The following is a 22086-nucleotide window of genomic DNA, read 5'->3' on the forward strand; positions in this document are numbered from 1 at the left end:
TTACCTGGATAATTGCAGCTCCAACAACACTTGAAGCCTGACACCATCCATGACAAAGACACCTGCTTAGCTGATGCATCATCCTTTACCCTAAACATTGCATTCCTTTCATCTCTGGTGTACGTTGGCTGTAGTGAGTGCTATCCACAAAATGCACAGCTGTTGTTTCCCCAGGTTATTCAGACAGCATCTTGCAAATCTGTGATGGACAAGGGCAGCAGGTGCATGGGGCAACAACATCACACCATCATCCCGGTTTAAAAATATATCACCAGTCCTTTATCATCACTGGAACTCCTTCCCCAACTGCACTGTGGGAGTACCTTCACCAGAAGGACTCACTTCTCAAAGGCAATACGAGATGGCCTTGCCACTGCTGCCCAGATAACACAAAATTAATAAATAAATAAAGACTTTATTGAAGTTAACATTCAAAGTAAAACTAAATACTGGTTAAGTTAATAGTTCAAATTTTCCAATTTATCTCGGAATTTTTTTCTGGGTTGGCAAGTTTTTTTTTTCTGTCTGCGCGACATGCAAAATAAAAAGCAGTTTAGATCCCTTCTGGTTACTGTGAAGTGAATTACAGTTTTCATAAATGCATTATGGATCTTAGATATGGTCAGTGTAAGCTTAGCTGCAAAGTTTCATTCCCCCATCTCAGACTAATAATGAGCCAGCAGTCCATGTTTGGGTTTGCACATGATGTATGGCCGCTTCAGAAAGGCAGCTGTTTTCAGATTCATGTCCAATAAGAACTAATGCTTCCAGTTAGGAGTGATAGTGAAGGTAATTGGCAAAGAACATTGTTGATACTTTTCAACATTTGTAGTTGACAAAACACATGCTAATGCTGTGCTCCTGCTATATCCACTTATGTCTTCACTTCAATTTTGTATTGAATATCAGAATTATTTGGAAAATTATATAATCTATTACCTTTAAAGCTAAGAACAGGAATATAGACCAGGCTAGCTTGAAGAAGCCTCTGCCAAACTGCTACCAGCATGTCCTCACCAGAGGACCCAACGCACTTGATCACTGATACACCACCATCATGAGTCCCTATCATGCCAAACCACGCCAGCTCTTCAGGAAGTCAGACCACCTGGCCGTACTACTATTTCCTGTGAACAGGCAGAGACTGAAGAATGCGGCATCATTGGAGATGACCACAAAGATATGTTCAAGGGAGATGGAGGAGCATATACAGGATTGGTTTGAATCAATGGACTGGGCCATATTCAAGCATTCATTGAGGGATCTGAAGTCCTGGATGAACCAGGAGTCTGTTGAGGGCTAGATCTGTGGCATTCAGGACTGGCAATCTGGAGACCTTGTAGATTCAGGTCCAGGTACGACCTCTGGAAGGCAATCGCGAGAGGTGAAATCGACTAGCATAAATGGCATCTTTCCCTGATGAGTTCAATACTTTTATGCATGCTTTTGAGAGGGAGAAAAATAAACACACCTGTGCAAGTCCCCACAAGTGGGAGAGTGCATATAATCTCTGAAGGAGGTCGTTCTCCACCTCGTGAGTGTGTGTGTGTGTGTGTGTACACGCCAGAAAGTTGTTAAGGTATTATTGAATGACCCACATGCTGCTTTATTGTTTTGATATTAAAACTAATATGTAGCACTTAGAATTTTATGCCATCATGAAGACAAAGTGGAAGATTGAGAGGGACTGATTAAAAATGTAATACTCAGCCCCATTTCCCCATCTAGTTTCTGTACTACAAATTCTTGAAGTCAAAAATTCTCACCCTCCTTTACAACTACCATTTTTGAGCTTGGCCGTGGAAACTTGGAGGCAAAGCATTAAATCACCAGAATTTTTTGTTAAGAAAAAAGGGCCACAAATCCTGTCTGTTCTGAGATATGTGTGGAGGTTCGGTATCATTTGTAGCTATATTTTGTGATGGTAAAAGTAAAGACACATACGGTAGACTACTGTTTATTGACTACAGCTCTGCCTTCAATACAATAATTCCAAGCAAGCTTGTCACCAAACTCTGAGACCTAGGACTCAACACCTCCCTCTGTCACTGGATCCTTGACTTTCTAACAAACAGACCGCAATCAGTGAGGATAGGCAGCAATACCTCCAGCACGATTATTCTCAACACTGGTGTCCCACAAGGCTGCGTCCTCAGCCCTCTACTCTACTCCACTCCCTATACACTCATGACTGTGTGGCCAGACTCTGCTCTAACTCCATCTATAAGTTTGCAGATGATACCACCGTTGTAGGCCGTATCTCAAACAGCAATGAATTGGAGTACAGGAAGAAGATAGAGAGCTTAGTGGAATGGTGTCATGATAACAACCTTTCCCTCAATGTCAACAAAACAAAAGAGCTGGTCATTGACTTCAGGAAAGGGGGCGGTGTACATGCACCTGTCTACATCAATGGTGCTGAGGTCGAGAGGGTTGAGAGCTTCAAGTTCCTGGGAGTGAACATCACCAACAGCCTTTCCTGGTCAAATCACGTAGATGCCACGGCCAAGAAAGCTCACCAGCGCCTCTACTTCCTCAGGAGGCTAAAGAAATTTGGTTTGTCCCCTTTGACTCTCACCAACTTTTACCGATGCACCATAGAAAGCATCCTATCTGGATGTATCACGGCTTGGTATGGCAGCTGCTTCACCCAGGACCGCAAGAAGCTGCAGAGAGTTGTGGACACAGTCCAGCGCATTACGAACACCAGCCTCCCCTCTTTGGACTCTGTCTTTACCTCTCGTTGTCTTGGTGAAGGAGCCAGCATAATCAAAGACCCCACCCACCCGGGACATTCTCTCTGCTCTCCTCTTCCATCGGGTAGAAGATACAGGATCCTGAGGGCACGTACCACCAGACTTAAGGACAGCTTCTACCCCTCTGTGATAAGACCATTGAACGGTTCCCTTATACAATAAGATGGACTATGACCTTACGATCTATCTTGTTGTGACCTTGCACCTTATTGCACTGCACTTTCTCTGTAGCTGTGACACTTTATTCTGTACTGTTATTGTTTTTACCTATACTACTTCAATGCACTCTGTACTAACTCAATGTAACTGCACTGTGTAGTGAATTGACCTGTGCAATCGGCTTGTAAGACAAACTTTTCACTGTACCTCGGTACAAGTGACAATAATAAACCAAAACCAATACCAACTAATTACTGGAATGTTGAATGGGTCAGTGTTTGTATTCAGAGCAGAGGAGGAGAGGAATTTCTGATGTGTTCATGAGAATTTTCTTTACCAATATATGCCTCATTCAACAAGAAAGAAGATATTACTAAATTTAGTTCAAGAGTAAAATACAGCAGATACTGGAAATCTGAAATATAGCACAAAATGCTGGAAATACCAAGCAGCTCAGGCAGTATATGTGGAGCAAGGAAGACTCAATGTTTCAGATCAATGCCCTTTAATCTGAATCTGAATTTAGGATGTGGGCCTGGGTACATTCAGAAGTTGAGAATCTCAGGAATGCTGGTCAGGTCATGATATTGTAAAATTTAGCTTAGTATTGCAGAAAGAAAAAGAAGGAATTAGGAATTTTGATGCTTAACCGGAAGAGGTCTAATTTCAATAAAGTGATGAAGATCTGGTCCAGTTAAAAGCAAATTAAGAACACACAGGCAGAGGTGTAATGACATTTAAAGAGGAGATGATTCAGGTAGAGTTGGGGCACATTCCTAAAAGAGGGAAAAGTAGAGCAACCAAAGGCAGAGTGACCCAGCTGGTAAACTTTCTCAGGAGCGGGATGTTGACAAACAAAGGTGAGGAGGAAGATGACTTTATCAGCTTGACACAAAGGAAGATCAGGCTGAATATCAAAGTATAAAGGAAAAATGAGAAATGAATTCAGTGGATCAAATTGTGAGAATACATCGATGATGTTGATGTAAAAGGAAATCCAAAGCTCTTTGATGGGCATGTTGTCAGTAAAAGTCATATCAGAGGACTTGTGGAGTCAAAAAAAAACAAACTGCTGGAAGAACACGACAGTTCAAGCAGCATCTGCAGAGGCAAAGGAATTTTCAACATGAGCCTGATGAGGAAGCAAAATTTGTAGTTGCTGGTGGAGGTTTAAGGTATAGTGCAGATAATTGTTAATATGAAACATATTTACATGCTTTAGATGATCAGATTACTTTAAAAACATTTGAGAGGCCTTGGGCTTTAGTCAGACTGAGACTTGTTTGGGGTCTGCACGCCTTTGCGGGATAGCTCTTGGTTTTGGAGGATGAGCTCGACTGCCCTCTGTGGCTGGAAGAGCTGTGTGAGTGGTGAGTTCAGGCAGTAAGCCAGATCACTGATAATCCAACCTGTAAGGATGTAAGGAGGAAGAACTTTTTGAGGAGGAACTTGGCAAGATTTAATGGGGCTGTAAAAAATGAACTTGGAACATCCCTTAAGGCTGGCACACAAGAGATTCTGTAGATGATGGAATCTGGAGTACACACACAAAATGCTGGAGGAATTCAGCAGGTCAGGTAGCATCTATGGAGGGAAATAAACAGTTGACATTTCGGGTCGAGACCCTTCATCAGGACTGGAAAGGAAGAGGGCAGAAGCCAGAATAAGAAGGTGGGGGGAGGAGCACATGCAGGCAGGTGATAGGTGAGCAGGTGAGAGAGGAAGGTAGGTGGATAGAGGAGGGGGGGGGGGGTTGAAATTGAGTGATCTGAGAAGCTGAGAGGTGATAGGTAGAAGAGGAAAAGAGCTGAAGAAGGAGGAATCCGATAGAAGAGGGCAGTAGACCATGGAAAAAGGGGGAAGGAGGTGGGAAAATGATGGGCAGGTCATGAGTGTGGGGGAGGGGAAAGAGAAGGGGTGAGGGTCCCACAGGAATGAGGGAAGACAAAAGTGGGGGAGGGAAGGGGGGAGATTACCGGAAGAGGTAAAGCCGGAAGAAGGCTAGCACTCATAAAATACGTGTGCACAAATAAAACACATTGTTTACAAGTAATGATTGATTTTCTTTTGTGGTATTCTGTAAAATCATAACATGAAGAGAAACTTGTTTTTAACAAGTATTTAGGATTTGGATTGGCTGATAAGGATGATTGTTGCAGATTCAACATAAGCTTTCTCAGAGAATTGGATAACTTCTGAATGAGGAAGAAAATTGCAGTGCTAAAAGAGAAGAAGCAGACCAATGGGACAAAATATGTTTTTCTTTGATAGGACTGGCAAGACTTAATTGGTTGAGTTGATCATTCTTTGCCATGCGTTTCCATGGTGGTTTCTCATCAAGAATTAATAAACAAAAATGGGTTGATTATGTTTAGGCTGTATGTATTGCAGCAAAAGTATGCCATGAAAGGGTCTGAAGTCCAGAAGACTAACAATCAGACCATTTAAGTGACTGAGCCACTTTGGATCTGTACTCAATTTGCACATACATAAAAAAAAGTGTTGAGTTTTTACTCTTGTTGCACAATATTAAAAGGTCATGTGGTCACAGAACACCAAATCTTTGAAAGGGGTGATTGATTGCAAGTTGTAGCTTTTCTTGCTTATTTTATGTATAATATAGATATAGCAGTTTCATTTATTGTTTGATATTATTGTATTTTTTTCCTTATATCATCATGGGTTCATGTCTTGTCTAGCTTTGCCCATTTTACAGATGGAAATTTGTTTAGAAGATTGAGGCTGAGACTGAACAGACCATACCACTTGTGTTTGTAAGATCTCAAAACTACAATCTGATGAAGGTTGTAAAAGTTTAAAATACAGCTTGGAAAGGGGTCTGTCCAGTTTGGAAACAGCCCCTTGACATCCTAAAGCAGTACAGAACTAGTTGGCTATGTTCTCTGTCTGTAACTGTGATGGAGTTCACAGACTACATTGTCAAAACAAACCCCTGTCAACAGTTATTATAAACTTCTGTTATTTACTGTGTGCTGTTGCTGTGATACACTGGGGTATAGTCTCTAACAAAATGAATTTCCAAAATTTTTATCTGTAGGAGAACTTCTTGAGCTCCATGCAGTGGTAACTTAATTCATCATCTAGTTCTCCACTGATAAATGAAATAGAGGATTTCTACTGAAGCCTACCTGTGTAAAAGACATATTGTGTGAATGATTTTATTGAGCTAGGTGATGCATCTATTGCTGGAAAAAAAACTCATTGCTTTTTACTGAAAAGATTGAGAAGCTACATTTGTTTAAAAATATATTAATTGGAATTTAAATTTCAAATCACTAACATGTTAACCTATTTTATAATGAAGGTATTTTGTTAAGGACACTTCAAATAATTAAAAAAATGTTTGAAGTTGCAGAATTAAATTATACTTCCTTTTAAAAGAAATTTGATGTGCCTAGGCGTTTATGGAAAAAGGTTGTTAGTCCCAGTGCAAGAATACAAAGGAAAGTACCACAGTATTGAGAAGGATTTATTAGGAAGTTAAAATCCAAGGGTACTCATAATCTGAAGAAGCTGGTCATGGGGGCATTTACCGTAAGACTGCAACATTAAGCGTCTCTGCTGCAGAGTTTATCAGCAAAATCTGTTTTCCCTCGTTTCCTCCTATATTTTTCCTAAATTATCTGCTGGTTCTGGTAGCCCAGTGATGCTTTCAGCTTGGTAAATCATTCTTAAGGTGAATTTGAATAACATTAATATCTGTAACATGTTTTTAATCAATTCTGCTTCCAGTATGAATATAACATGAAATATGAAATATTAAGAAATATTGTGTGGAGAAGCTCTGTTTTGAACTACAGTTAACTAATTAAACAGTTTTTAATTTGACAATATGTCATGAAGTTTAACAAGAAAACTGCAAAGCCCTGAATGAGAAGTTGCCAATCATTTACAGTGGAAGAAAGTTTCCAAAGTTTAGTCTAAGTAGTATAGATCACAATTTTGGTTCCACTGTTCACATGGGCATTGTTATCCAATTACATTCATTGTATAGTCATAGAATTATCAGTCTGTAATCAACATCTACAGTTTCCTTCCCTATGATTTGTTTTTTTATTTCATCACTAATTTTTTTAAAGGTTTTTTGACCACCTTCGATTGAGGATGACATTGATTTTAATTCATTTACAGAGTACAGTAATTGCTGTCAATCGTATTTACCCGATGGCCCTTGACAAGGTGGTCGTGAACACCACTTTGAACTACTACAGTCCCTATAGTGCAGGTTCTCTCACATCAGTGTTAGGTAGTGAGTTCCAGGAATCTAATAAAGCCTTGTCAAAGTCTGGATAGGATATGACTTGGAGGTTGTGATGTTTCCATATGTTTGCTGGCCTTATCCTTTTAGGTAATACAGCCCAAGAGTTTAATAGGTGCTGTCAAAGAAGCTTTGGCAGGTTACTGTAGTATATCATGTAGTTTTATATCATACCAATTATTTCTTCATTTATATTTACACTCCTTGCTTTCTGAGAATTATCTTGTAGCAGGAATTATTTTGGTATACAATTATTTATCATAGCACAGTAAAATTTGATATTAAGGACATTGTTTAGTCACCAACTTTGCCTTGTTCACTGGGTTTAATATAAGGTTTTTAAATATATGGAATGGTTCTTGTTACTACTGATGAAAATCAGATTAAAAGGAGCCAAGGACATTCTTCTTGTATTAACAATGCACTTTTTCATATTACACACTGGCAAGGTTTCATGGTACTGTGGAAATGAACCCAAAGCATTCCTTAAGGCTGGCACTCATAAAACATGTTGTGTGCACACATAAAACATATTGTGTGTATGCAATGACTGTTGATTTTCTTTTATGTGGTTTACTGCAAAATCATAACATCTCTAAACATATGGTTAAGTCCTGCTCTCAGTTAGCCTCTCGGTTTGTCTATCCATAGGAGATGAGTGAATTTTTATTTATATAATCTTAAGACAAAAATGAAGACATGAAGGTGATGACCTCGTGTTGCCATAGAGAAAGTGAAATATTTGTGATTGATTTTGGTTGCATGATAATTAATATGTATGAATAAACTGTTGTGGACAGCAACGGATGCCTATAAATGACTTACTTGTGTTCCTGCTTGCTTCTACAGGAGTGCAGTATAAAACCAAAAGCAGTCAAAAACCTCTGATTGTTAATTTACTATTTTTTAAAAAGATTAACACTAAGTCTGGGGCTTGGATCTTTGGGCTATACTTTAGTTCCGTCTTTCAAATAGAAAAAAATCTATTTATGCTGAAAAATTGTTATGGATGTTACTGTAGATGATTTCTGAAGAAATAATACTGGTAACCATTATTATAGATCACTGGTTTACCAGTTTTTAAAAAGGCAGGGACTCATTCAGCTAAGGCTTTTATTAAAATCTGGGGAAGGGGTTGGGGGGGGGTGGGATGAGGGGGGTGTTGATATGTGAACATAGCTTTGTTGTTAAGCCACTCTTTCATGAGCGAAAGATGTGCTCTCTTTTCCCTACAAGTGAAACTGCTGTAATAGGTGAAGAGCAAAATGTTTACAATGTTTGCTGTCGTTAATTTTATGGTAATAGATGATATTGGTTAAAACTTAGGGGCAGTGGCATATTAATTTATGATTCTCCAGAGGACCTCTTAACATGCTTGTTTTTGTACGCTGCAGCCGGGTGAAAGCAGCAGTTTGTCCTTTTACCCTGTGTAATGCTTCTGCTAAATCAAACATGTGTGTTGTGACTTGACTTTAAACGATGCCAGGTTACCTCCCTAAAGAGGACTTGAGCTTTCTCTGTTGCCGCATTACTTTGACTCATGTTGATGGCTGTTGCCTGATGGATGGTTTGTGCTTTATGCTACTGTGGAACAGCGTGCTACTGTCTGCCTGTAGGCTGGCGGGGAAATGTGCCACTCAGAGTTAGGACAGTGCCTTTTGCAACTCTGGGTTTTTCTAGAGATTTAAAATCTGTTGATTTTGAACAAGTTCTACTTAACTGGCTGTGTGTTTCCTTGACTTTCTTAAAAAAATAAAGCAGTGCATGTAGGCAGTTACAAAATAACTATCAGTTAAATATGATATTTTCAATTACTTAATATATTTCATATTTATTCACAGGTCTGTATGAATTGTTGGCTTCCTTGCCAGCCCAGCTGCAGTCACATGTGAGCAGCCAGGAAGATCTGACCTTCCTACGGGATATGTTTGGTGAAAAAAGCCTTCATTCATTAGTGAAGGTAACCACAGTACAATCTAACCAAGAAAGCAGATGAAAAAATGTTTTGCTGTTTTGCAAATGAAAAAATATAAGCTGGTCGATTGACAACTAAGTTAACCAGACAAGCAGCTTTTTATTCCACTGGCTTTATGATGAACATTGCTTGAGTGCATAAAAAGAGTCATGAAAATCAACCATCTGCAGATGCTGAAAATCTGAAATGAAAATGGAAAGTGTTGGAAACACCCAAGGAGAGGCAGTGTCTATAGAAAGGGAAACAGAGTTAAAGTTTAAAGCTGAAGATGGGAGTAAGGGTCTTTGATTTCAAACATTAAACTGTTTCTCTTTGCGTAGATGCTGCCTGACCTCCTGAGTGTTTGCAACATTTTCTGTTTTTATTATAAAAGGATCCATGTCCCAAATTGCATAAATGGCAAGCTTTAATGAGGTAATAATTGATGTGCAGTATTAATCAAGAAATGGCAAGTTTTAATGAGGTGATAACTGATGTGCAGTATTAATCAAGTCACTCTTTTCCTTGAGTTGGATTCAGTTCATTGAAAGGATTAGTTAAAAAAAAGCAAAAAAAAATTGAGAATTTGCACCTTAATTTCTCCCAATAGCAATGAACTGTCTGTGGCCAAGACCTCGCCCTTCACTATGCCCTCTCCAAATCTCTCTGAGGCAGCCATTTAGAAGGTCTCCAAGTAAATGGACATTTAGACTTCAACCTGATAAATGTACTTGCCCTCTGTGCACTTCCCTGGGACAATGTGGGTTAAATAGAGAGCCCAGCCAACTGAATGGTGTTTGAAATTAGTGTAGTTGTAATTGTCTAACCATATTGCTTTGTGGAGAAGGTGCATATTTTTAATGCTCATCTTTGGACAGTAATTTAAAGAACGGCTTGCATAACCAGAAGTGTCTTATGTAAGTAGGCATGCCCAAAAATCTAAGTTACAAAAGCTTGCTGTTGAAGTTCTTTTCACAAAGCCTGATTCTCTTCCACTCACCCCACCCTCACCCTCAAACTCCATCCAGTTTGTTCTTGGTTTTCTTTGAATATTAATGGACAGGTTAGGTTTGGTGAATTAAGAATGCTCCAGCATTGGTGTGTGGGCGTTCATTTAATTAACAAATGGATTCAGTAACGTGCTAATCAAAAGCTTCTATCTTTTACCATACCATTAGAAAACAAAAACTTGACAACAGAACGTGAAATTGTTATTGACTAAAGTCAGCATCATACAGCACGGAAACAGGTCCATTGAATCTGCAACAACCATCAAGCACCCATTTAGAGAAATCCTACACCGATCCCATTTTATTCTCCCCACATTCTCATTAACTTCCTCCATATTTCTACTGTTCAACTACAGGCCAGGCACAATTTACAGTGGCCCTTTAAGCTTTGGTATATGGAAGGAAACAGGAGCACTAGGAGGAAACTTTCACAGTGCCAGGGAGAATATGCAAACTCTGCACTGACAATACCAGAGGTCAGACTTGAACCCGGGTCACTGGAGCTGTGGAGTTTTGCCATTGTGTTGCTGTCCATAAAATTCTGTAACAATCAATTCTTTAAGGATCTGCATGTTGAAACTTGTACTTCTTCATTACTTTCAATCTACATTTAAATAACAAAAAGATTTCAGGGCTTTTCTTGAATTGTGTCTTGTGATTTGCATTTTATGCAAGTGCAATTTAAATTATAACCAGAAGATGGGGTAAGAGTCAAATAGAACATACTGAATTAAAATTGTGAGGCAAGAATCCCACTAAAGCTTTAATACAATGACAATTTCTTAACAATTTGCTTGAAACTAGTTAAGAGAAATGACATCAGACTTAGATTTGAACAATCATCTCATGGATCTTAAACTTTTTACTTTAAGAATTTATTCAAATTATAATCTTGAACTCTAGAGAGTATGTAGGGTTAAAATGGAGTCTGCCCTCAACACAGTCTATACCTAAATGCTAATAGTGTGAAATAAATTAGTGCAGAAGCCATCTTAGTGGTCAATATAAATAAGTACAGATGGAGGTAGAAGGAAAGTTGAAAAAAATTTGATGTACTTTCAAGGTGGTAAGGGAAAATACCTTCAATAAATTTAAGTTTTCAAAAATAGTTTCCAAAAGGTGCAGAGAAATAGATTACATTGAAAATAGAACAGTACAGCATCCCTTCTGGTTCTACTGCAATGTTCTTTCATGACCGGCATTACTTATCTCTTAATACTGTTCTCAAACCAAAGATAAGTGGCCTAAGTTTTCTCCCTTAACTCATCATTTACAGAGTTGAGGGAAACTTGTATTTGTTGACAAAACTGGAAAGGTTATTCAATGACTATCTGACCAGAACACTAGAATTTGTGATACTTTCTGAATAAGTTCATCAATAAAGAATTTTTCAAATTTCACTGTTTAGCGGTGTTTACTAATTATAACATACAACAGAAATTTTTATTTTTATTCAGAAGAGAGGAGAAAAGCACAGGGAATTTTCCAAGTGAAAGGGAATTGCATGTAAAAGCAGGATAGTTGCAAACAAATTGTGCATAAATGATCTATTAGCTAAAGCTGTGTGTTAACCACAGTTAACCAACAGTTATTATTAAGTCACATTCACTCTAGCTGGAAATATCACTACATACAACGTTTTTATAGCCCTTACACATGAGTTTTGAAGTATGAATTTATTGAAATTGTATTGTGTTTATTTTTCATATGCACTTGTGCTTTTCTATGACAATGATCTATGTACTTTTGGTTTCAGCAATGTAACCCATTGTTTTATTTTCTGCATTCATGTTATCATTTATGCATTAGCTATAAAATGGACCCTAACCCCAACCACCTCCATTCCCTGACCACAGCTCCACCTTAATGCTACTTGTTGTGGAATAAATTAGCAAAGAGGCATTTCAATATGCAACATAAATGTAATAAATAAAGGTGAATTAGAAAGCTATGTTGAAGAGAATTTGGATGTGACAGTGCTGCTTTTGGCTTCCCAGTCAACGTTTAGGATTGTACGTGTATTAAAACTCCAGGCCAGACAGAATTTCTGAGAGTCTGTGTGAAAAGCTCACCAGAGCATTGAAGCACTATGAGAAGTACAAGTTGATGATTCATCTGGCCATGTATTGGAAGACCTTTTTGCAGGAAATTAACTGCCCGTTATTTTTCTTAATAAACAGTTTGAGGAAACTGGGTAAGTATATAAGGGGTGTTACAATATTTAGGAATTTGGAGAGGTTTGTTTTTGCAAAGAGCAAACAGTCACCAGTTGTGTTTTGGAGGAGCGCGTGATGGCAGATGATTCACAAGTGAGAAGGAAACAGGATCTTAAGGAGGTTAATTGTTAACACAGCAGTTAACATGCTACCAAGAAGGGTTCTTTGTGGGTCAGCTTATCTAGGAATGAAAATCAGAACAAAAAAAAACTACAAATGCTGGAATTCTGAAAGAAAAGCAAAAAATGCTGGCAAAACTCAGCAGGTCAGGCAGCATCTGTGGAAAGAGATAAAGTTTCATGTTCTGATGAAGGGCTTCAGCCCCGAAATGTTGACTGTTTCCCCTTCTACAGATGCTGCCTCGCCTGCTGAGTTTTTCCAGGATTATCTGTTTTTGTTTCGGCTTATCTGGGATCTTTGTTTAGTTTACTGACTTTGAGACCTTTAAGGTTTTGGGCTTCAATCTGCTGCATATGCAGAGATGACTGTACATAAGTCCTCAACTGTCCTCAAGTTAAGGTCTTAAATTGACATTATCAATAGTGTAAGGGGGAAATTACTGAGAAAATCCTAAGGGATAGAACTTGAATACATTTGAAAAGGCAGGGGCTGATCAGAGATCGTCAATATGACTTTGTCCGGGGGAAATCCTAGCTCACAAATTTGATTGAGTTTTTTGAGGAGACAACTGAGAGGATGGATGAAGAAGGCAGTAGATGTTGTCTATGTCAACTGTAGTAAAGCATTTGACAAGATCCTGCATGATGGACTGATTCAGAAGGTTTAGGTGCATGGGATCCAAGGTGAGCTGACTAATTAGGTCCAAAATTGGCTTGGTGACAGGAGGCAAAAGGCAATGATAGAAGGATGCAGTTCTGACTGGAAATCTGTGACCAGTGATGTACCACAGGGATCTGTGCTGGAACCCTTGTGGTTTGTTAGGTGTATTAATAACTTGGATGACAATGTAGGTGTATGATTAGTAAATTTGCAGATAACATGAAAGTTGGTGGTTGTGTGGATAATGAAGAAGGTTCTCCGTGGCTACAGCAGGATATAGATCAGATGGAAAGTTGGGCAAAGCACTGGCAAATGGAATTTAATCCTGGCAAGTGTGATGTGATACATTTTTGGGAAGTCAAATTAGGGTAAGACATATACAGTTGTTGTGATTGACCAAACTGAGCCACATGAAAGCTGTAACTGGGAGATATAAAAGATTTTTATCTAATACTGCAGATCTTCTGGAAAAAAATTTTGAATTGTCTCCCAACACAATGTTTTATACTTTTTAAACACAAAGATAACAATAAACGATTAACTACAGTTTCAATGGCTTTAATCACTTACTTAACTTTAACATTTTGAAAGTAGACAGGTAACTTTGCAGAATTACATATTTACAATGGGAGAGCATCCCAAATGCCAGAACCTCTTTGAATATTCAAGTATTAGTAGCTGGTCCAAGAGCTTCTAAGCACAAACTCCAGACACCCAAAATATGCCTCTTCTGTTGGTGTTGAGGGATGGGTCGCTGAATATACAACTAGCCAGAATATTAAGTGACAAAACAGACGTGCCCTGAACTGTGCATAAGTGGCAGGGATACACCTTTAACGACCTTTAACAGGAGATGGCCACTTAATGCCTTCGCTGATCTCATTCTGAAGTTTTCAATGACCACTAATTAACATGAACATTCATCTAGTGTCTTCCCCTGCTTAGTTTCAATGGTACAGAATCAGAAGGTCCCACACCCAATGATTGGTTTCAATAGCCTTAAGGTATCAGTTGAAGTTTAGTTGTGAACAGATTTTATTTCCTGAAGACTGGTTCTCATTTTAATTAATATCTGCTCTCCATAATTTCATAACTCCAGAATAATCCCTAACACAGTACACGGTAGGGCGCTAAGGAATGTGGATGAACAGAGACACCTACGGGTCCAAGTCCATAGCTCCATTCTTACTTTCGAATTATCTGTCATCACCCACTCCTTAAAAATACAACTGGTGACTGCTTGGTTTTTGCAAAAACATATCTTTCCAAATTCCTGAATATTGTGTCACTTCTGTTATCCTTACCCAGTTTCCTCAAGGTGTTCATTAAGAGAAAGTTAAAGGGTACTTAATTTATTTCAAAAACGGTCTTCCAACTGGCTGTACATCCTGGAACTCCCAACCCAGCAACATTCTGGCAGTACCTTTGTCAGAAGTGAAGTAGTTCAAGATGGCAGCTCAACACCACCTCCTGAAGGGCAATTTAGGATCATCAATAAATGTTGACATTGCTTGCAAGGCCCTCATTCCATAAAAAAAATTCCAAAAGTTGTCACTTCACTCCATCCACTGAACCAGTTTGTCCTGGGACTTCAAAAACCCAGACCTCAGCGAATAAATTACTAGAAGAAACGGCATTGTTGAGCCTTTCATGTCAATGATTCCTTTGCTTCAATGTCCCTCCTGGTAGGCTGATCCAGATGATTAAGCCATGTAAGATCCATGGTGATTTGGTAGATTCAATTCAAAGTTGGTTTTCGATAGAAGACAGGGTAGTGGTGGAGGGTTGTTATTCTGACTAGAGGTCTGTGACCATTGATGTTCCACAAGCATCAATACCAGGACCTCTGTTGTTTGTGATATAAATGATTTGGATGAAAATGTAGGTTGATTAGTAAGCTCACAGATGACTTTAAAATTAATAGAGTTGTGGATAGCAAGGAAGGTTGTCAAAGGACTCAGCAGGATATAGAGCAATGGAAACATGGGCAGATGGTGTTTAATCTGGACAAGTGTGAGCCATTGCACATTGGGAGGTCAAATGTAGAAGGAAAGTATACAGTAAATGGCGGGACCCTTAGGAGCATTGATGTATAGAGGGATCTTGGGGTGCAAGTCCATGTCTCTCTGAAAGTGGCAATGCAAGTAGATAGGCTGATAAAGAAGGAGTGTGGCATGCCTGCCTTCGTTAGTTAGGGCAATGAGTATAGAAGTTGGGAGGTCGTGTTGCAGCTGTATAAAACTTTGGTTAGGCCACATTTGGAGTATTGTGTGTAGTTCTGGTTGCCACATTAGAGGAAGGATGTGGCAGCTTTGGAAAGGGTGCAGGTGAGGTTCACCAGGATGTTGCCTGGATTAGAGGGTATTAGCTGTAAGGAAAGGTTGGGCAAACTTGGATTGTTTTTTCTGGAGTTGCCGGAGACTGAGGGGTGACCTGATTGAAGTATATAAGGCTATGAGAGGCACAGATAAGGTAGATAGTTGGTTTTTGTCCCAGGGTGGGAACGTAAAATTCCGGAGGGCAGAGGTTTCAGGTGAGGGGGGAAAGTTTTAAGGAGATTTTTAAGGCAAGTCTTTTAAACAAAGAGTAGTGGGTACCAGGAACGCGCTGCCAGGGGAAGTGATGGAAGCAAATACGATAGCAACATTTAAGAAGCATTTAGACAGGGACATGAATAGTCAGGGAATGGAGGGACACAGACCATGTGCAGGCAGATGGGATCAGTTTAAATTAGCATCCTAGTCAGCATGGACTTCTTGGGCCAAAGGGCCCGTTCCTGTGCTGTGCTATGTTCATTGGAATTATCAAAACACTTCTTGAGTGCGTTTCATAGAATATTCCACTTGCTTTGAATGATTTGTTTCCTTTCACTTCAAGATCTCAAATTCTATACTCAAAGGCGGCCATCAGTTGATCCACATCAACCCTCAGGGCAAAGTTTGTGAGTGTGGAGTTTGTATGCTCTCTCTGACAGCACAGGTTTCCACTAAATGCTCCAGTTTCATCCCACATACTAAAATGTGCTGGTAGGTTAATTGGCCACTATAACTTGTGTCTTTAGGTAAGTTGACAAAAGAATCAAAGGTGGGTTGATGGGCATGTGAGAGAGAATATTTTGCAGGGTTACAGGGAAATAAAAAGAGAAGGAATGGGACTGATGGGATTGCTCTTTTGGGAGGTCTGTATGGACCTGATGAGCTGAATGGCTGCCACCTGTGTTGTAATAGTAAGAAAGAGAATTGGTTAAGTAACAAAACTGAATGAACAGACTTTGAATAATATACTGCCTCTCTCCTTACAAGATGATCATTGACCTCATTGACAGAAAATATTTCACGTAACTGCTTTTCAGCTGCAACTACTGAAAAGGCATCCCTTCACATTCTAAAATCTGATATTGATCCAAGAGCCCAGATCACTCACTTGAGCTGCCAAAGACATTAACACCAAGATCTTGACTGCATGATGAACAGATCTGCAAATTTTGTGGATTTGAAAATGGTACAAGTAGGACAATATTATAAGATTCATGAAAACCACCTGAGATGCTCAGCAAAAGGAAAAATATCTGAAGAGCCAGCTGAATTTTGTATCTGACATCTATAGTAGGCGTTTCATGAATCCTTTTCAAATTGATTGTTAAAAAATCGTGCTTTTCCAAAACTACTTGAGCATAGGATGATTACTGTTTCTGACAGGGGTCATTTATCACAGCTTCAGGTTTCTGTTGTGCAGTGTACTATTCCAAATTTCAAGTATAAGCATTTCTCAAGAAGGTTTGAAGGGCATTTTGGGCGTTTCTTTTGCCATTATCTGGGTCAGTTTAAATGGTTAGTTATTTGTTCTGGTCCGCGTAATCTGGATGTAAAATAACTGTTGATGAGGGGAGCTTGTTGTATGTTTTACAGCAGTCTGGAGTCCTGTCTACCCCTGATTAATCCATACACTTCAATGATATTTCCAGGTTAAAATAGAATAGTAATTTCTTCCACGACAAATGTAATTGTGCTTCAATTGAAACAGGAGACTAGATCCCAAAACACACACAATGACTTAGTTTTATAAATATGAATAATTCACATTTTCATGAACATAAAAGCCACATGATTTTTAATTGCTTCTGTGCTCTGCAGTGCAATTTGCTTTAGCTCGTTAGAGTGCAGACTAATCAAACGATACTGAAACTGAAATATGTTCCTATTGTATGGGCTATAATGCAGTTAATAAGTTTGAACTGTTGAAGTTATAGCTGTTTACTTTCTCTGAATGTCAGTCCTTTGCTTTTTTTTAATTTTTAATGATCTCCTGGAAAAATTAATCTTGATTTTGTTTTTGTTTCAATATGCTGCAACCTACTAATATTAAGCCATAAAATAGAAGAAGCAAGACTGCACCTGCCAGGAGCACTCTGCACAGAGCATAACATTGGGTCACCTTTGGAATCATAGAAAATGAAAAATATACATTATAGAAGCAATAACAGAAAATGCTGGAAGCACTCAGCAGATCAGGCAGCACTGTGGAAAGAACAAAGTTAACGTTTCAGTAATAACTGGCAAAGGAAGCAAAAGAATACTTTCAAGTTGCAAAGAAGAAAGTGAGGAAAGGGATAGGACAAAGGGAATATCTCTTGTAGTTTGAGGCTGGGGTTGTTGTTAACAGAGGCAATTGAAGAGTGACAAAGAAGTGTAATGTGTTGCAAATAGCATATCAGGACATGCTGATGGAGAGGAGGATAAAAATCCTGAGCCAATCAACTTTTCTCTTTCCAGGTCTGATGAAGAATTCACAACTGAAACATTAACTATTTCTCTTCCCACAGATGCTACCTGACCTGAGTGTTTCCAGTATTTTGTTTGCATTTTAGATTTCCACCATCTGCAGTTCTTTTTTCATTTTTGTATTATAAAAGTCAATTAAATTCTTGCTTTTAAATTTCTAAAATTTCAGCCAATTGGAGTAAAGATGGCAGGTATTCTTCCCTAAAGGATGTCAATGAGTGAGCTAGGTTTTTTATAGCAGTGTTCCATTTTTCTTGTATGTAGAATCAATGCAACAAAAATAGTAAAAATAGTAATTATTTCTTTGACACTTGCCACCTTCTCAGCTGATATGAATTGTTTAAATTCAATCATTGATTATCAATCAAATTCCTCCAGGTAATAGTTTGATATATCGCCGTGATTCCTTTTTAAGACTTTGGCACTAAATAAAAACAACCACAGTTTCATTGAAGGATACATTAGTTGTGATATGTTTAGTGGCCATTGACCTACACAACACTTAAAAGACTCAGTTGGGTTTTATCAAACTCACGCTATAAATTATGCAACTGCTCATAAATTTTGAACCCTTTACAGACCTGCAGAATAAAAACATTTAATAATGGTAGTGAAAAAATTGTTAATCTGACAACAAGAAACAGTGAGGTCATATGGTAGTTATCAACATTCATCTGCCAGATATTTTGGGTCACTTTACATTAGTGCTCTCATTCAAACAGTAAATTATACCTGGAAATCTTTTCCGGATAATCCATTTATTTTTGAAGTTTGGATGCCATTATACATTAATTATACATCTTTTTTTACTTAGTGATTGGAATATTTAATGTTTTAGGCTTTTTTTAGTATCCTTTTTTCACTGGCCCTCTTCTGTGGCTTTTCAAAGTATTCGTGCTCTGGTGAACTTGCTGGTCTCACAATGGGCAGGCAAATTTCTTGACATATTTATAGTGTAATCATTTCAACAACCATTACAAGATGTGACCACATCTGGTTGGGTCTTATTGAAGGCTAAGCTACTTTTTGATCCCTGAGTGACATGCTTTTCCTGGTACTGCATACTATAAGTGTTGATAACAGCCATACCTGGCAAGTTGATTAAAATGGTGAGGTACCATAGACATAAAACATGAGTCCATGATAAGAAAGCTGATTTCCCTTGGGTGATTAATGCCAAGGCAAGGCCTTTCCCCATCATACTGCATTCCCTGAAGAAAACTCTGAAGACTTGCATACCTTAATCTCATAACTAACTGTGCTCAAGATGAAGGTCATCTGATTTTTGTATTTTTCTTGTTCTGTCTTTGCTTTAAATTTTTATTTCAACTTTGCTCTTGCCTTCACCTTTGTCAACTGATGTGGCAGAAAAAATGAGAAAATGTCTTTATTGACAAAGTATGCAGTTTTTCAATTAATTCCTATAATTCTTAATGATGTTGCATTTAACTCACAGTTTTAGCTTGTTACTTGTTAGATTAAATAAAATAACTCACGGTTTGAACTTAGATGTTACTTGTGTGAAATGATCTGACCTGGTTCACTTTGGGCTGTAGTCTTCTCTGAGTCCGCCTTCTGTGATGGCTGTTTCTGGGTTGTTGTTGATCATGTGCTTGATATTCCTTCTTTTATACTTTCACCTTTTGATCTTCCAGATGTTCAGGAGCCTTGTATCTCAATTAAGTCAATCAAGTAGGTGAAGACATAATTAATTCCATTTATGGAATTATTCTATGGACTTTCCAGGCTGTTTTCTCATATCTCTCTTCTCCTGACTTGGAAATACATCACCATCCCATTATCACTGGGTTTAAGTACTGAAATTACCAAAAACCAGAAGGACTGCAGCAGTTAAAGATGGTGGCCAGAACCATCTTAACAAAATAAGGAATGAAGAGTAAATTCAGTGACTAATCAGTGATACCTACATTGTGAAAAATGAATAGACACTCAGAGACAACACCCAAAACATTCAATGAAAATCTATAAACTGCAGCTGCTGGAGGGAAATAAACAGGTGTTGGTAAAGTCTTGGGTTTGGGAGGTACTGTCCGAGTAGCCTAGCCTCTGGCCCAACTTGGTAGCGGCGGCTTTCAGAACTATATTAACTCGGGTAGTGGTGGTCATACCAAACAATTCTCGTCCAGAGTATATTTTGTGCCCTTGCTTCTTTTCATGCTGGTTTCACTTGTTATTCAGTATAAAGGAGTGAAGACGTTTTTTTGCCGATGTTTGATCTGATGCCAAGGGAATTTGTGGGGCCAAGAGTCGATTTGACCTGCTATTTTCCACCAATAAATCACTATGCCACCTCTTTGAGAGGTATGTCCTGCTGGTGGGTCAGGGTGTACTTGGGGGATGTGATGTATGAGTCTGGTACATTGTCTGCAATGCAGGAATCTGTGAATATGATTGATAGACTGCTGATTAACTTGAGCCAGCTCTTCCAATTTAGACATAAGTTCACAAGTATTTGTGAAGAGGATTTTGCAAGGTTGATTGGGCTGGAAACAACTTCTTGATAATCAAATTCAGTGCTGAGGTTGATGCCATGTGGTCTATCCAGTTCTATATTTTTACTGTTTCAAAGTAGTGGTTATGGGGGAATTAAGTAGCAACCACATTGCTGTGGGCCTGGAGTTGCATGTATGTTGTAGGGCATTAGTGAACTCGATGGGTTTTTGAGATGCTCTGGTTTTCTTGTAGTCACCATTACTAAAATGTTGTGCTAAAATCCAGATTACTTTCTAATTAGCCCATTGATCCTCTTTCACTATTCCGTAAGATCATGTGTCATATTAATCTTAACTCTATCCAGCTGCCCTGGTTCAATAACTCTTAAAGCCCTTGTTTAACTGAAAGATATTATGTCTGAGTTTTAAAATGTACAAATTACGTTGTATTAAGGACATTGGAATTGGAGTTCAAGAATTGCTTCTGCACATCTGAATGGCCTGGCATGAATTTTGAAGTGATGTCTCCTGTTGTGGATTTAGATTCCTAAACAACCAACATTTCAATTTTAGCACACTTTGCACTGTTGAAATTCATTAAAATAATAAAGAAATTCATAAAACATTAGGGCAAAATTGTTATTGTTTGCTGGATTTGAACTGCCAAATGTACTAAATGAGCAAAAAGAAAAGCAACAATGGCACTGATATAAAATGGACTGTACATGAATTGTTAAAATTAACCACCTCTGAACAGTTGGAAAGCAATACCTTAGGAATCAGATACTAAGCTGCATATTGCAGATGCCAATTCATTACCTCTTAACCACTGTCGAATAACACCATATGTTTTGTATATTTTTTGAAGTCTGTGGACAAAACCTTCAATGTAAACCGTACAAGGACTTAATAGAAATTGACTAATTCTAAAAGAATATAGTGTAGCGGTTGCTACCGTGAAATAAAACAAGACGCTAGTCGAAGGATTGTCAAACAAGAACTGGTTTATTTTCCCGCCTTGCGCGGGCCTTTTAAGGGAGACTGTTCCCACCCAATGCAACCGGCAATGACGTAAGTACTACGTCATCAAGTCTTTCCCGCGCGCGGGTTCTCCCCGTTGCTCGGGAAAGACGAGGCCCGCCTCCATCTTGGGCCTCGTCGCTCCGACGCCGCACGACCCGACTGCCGAGCCGGTTCGCCTGACCGGACGGTGAGTCGCTACGCAACCCCCCCCCAGAACCGGCGATACCCTCCCCAAGATCCGCGGGCTGTGCCAGCCACTGCTTAGGGGGTCGGCCTCTGCGTCGCGGCGTTGAAACCTCGACCGGTTGTTGCAGATCTAAAAGGGCTGGTTTGAGGCGGTCTGTCGTGAAAATCTGTTCCCTGCCCCCAACGTCCAAAATAAAGGTGGATCCATTATTCCTTATGACTCGGAACGATCCCTCATATGGTCGTTGCAACAGCGCCCGAGGTGTGCCCCTGCGAACGAAAACAAACTTACAGTCTCGTAGTTCTTTGGGCTGGCAGGATGGGGCTTGACCGTGCCGCGAGGTGGGAATCGGGGCCAAGTTGCCAAGCTTCTCACGCAGTCTTTGTAGGACTGCTGGGGGTTGTTCCCCTTGGTCTCGAAGGGCAGGTATGAAATCCCCAGGACAAGTAGGGGCGCCCCGTACACAAGCTCAGCTGATGAAGCGCGGA

At 39.2% G+C, this 22086-nt stretch overlaps 1 protein-coding gene across 10 annotated transcripts in view; it reads left to right on the forward strand.

The window, feature by feature from the left end:
- mpp7a (MAGUK p55 scaffold protein 7a) overlaps nucleotides 1-22086 on the forward strand; it is a 359286-nt gene that overhangs the window by 161234 nt on the left and 175966 nt on the right. For 9 of the 10 annotated variants that reach the window (XM_052015631.1, XM_052015634.1, XM_052015627.1 and 6 more), the window contains one exon: nucleotides 9036-9154. The exons of the other annotated variant lie outside the window; for it this stretch is intronic. In XM_052015631.1, the coding sequence (XP_051871591.1) occupies nucleotides 9036-9154 (119 nt within the window). The remainder of the gene's footprint in view (nucleotides 1-9035; nucleotides 9155-22086) is intronic. 10 annotated transcript variants of the gene reach the window in all.

Source organism: Pristis pectinata, chromosome 5 (assembly GCF_009764475.1).
Source record: "Pristis pectinata isolate sPriPec2 chromosome 5, sPriPec2.1.pri, whole genome shotgun sequence".
NCBI lineage: Eukaryota > Metazoa > Chordata > Chondrichthyes > Rhinopristiformes > Pristidae > Pristis > Pristis pectinata.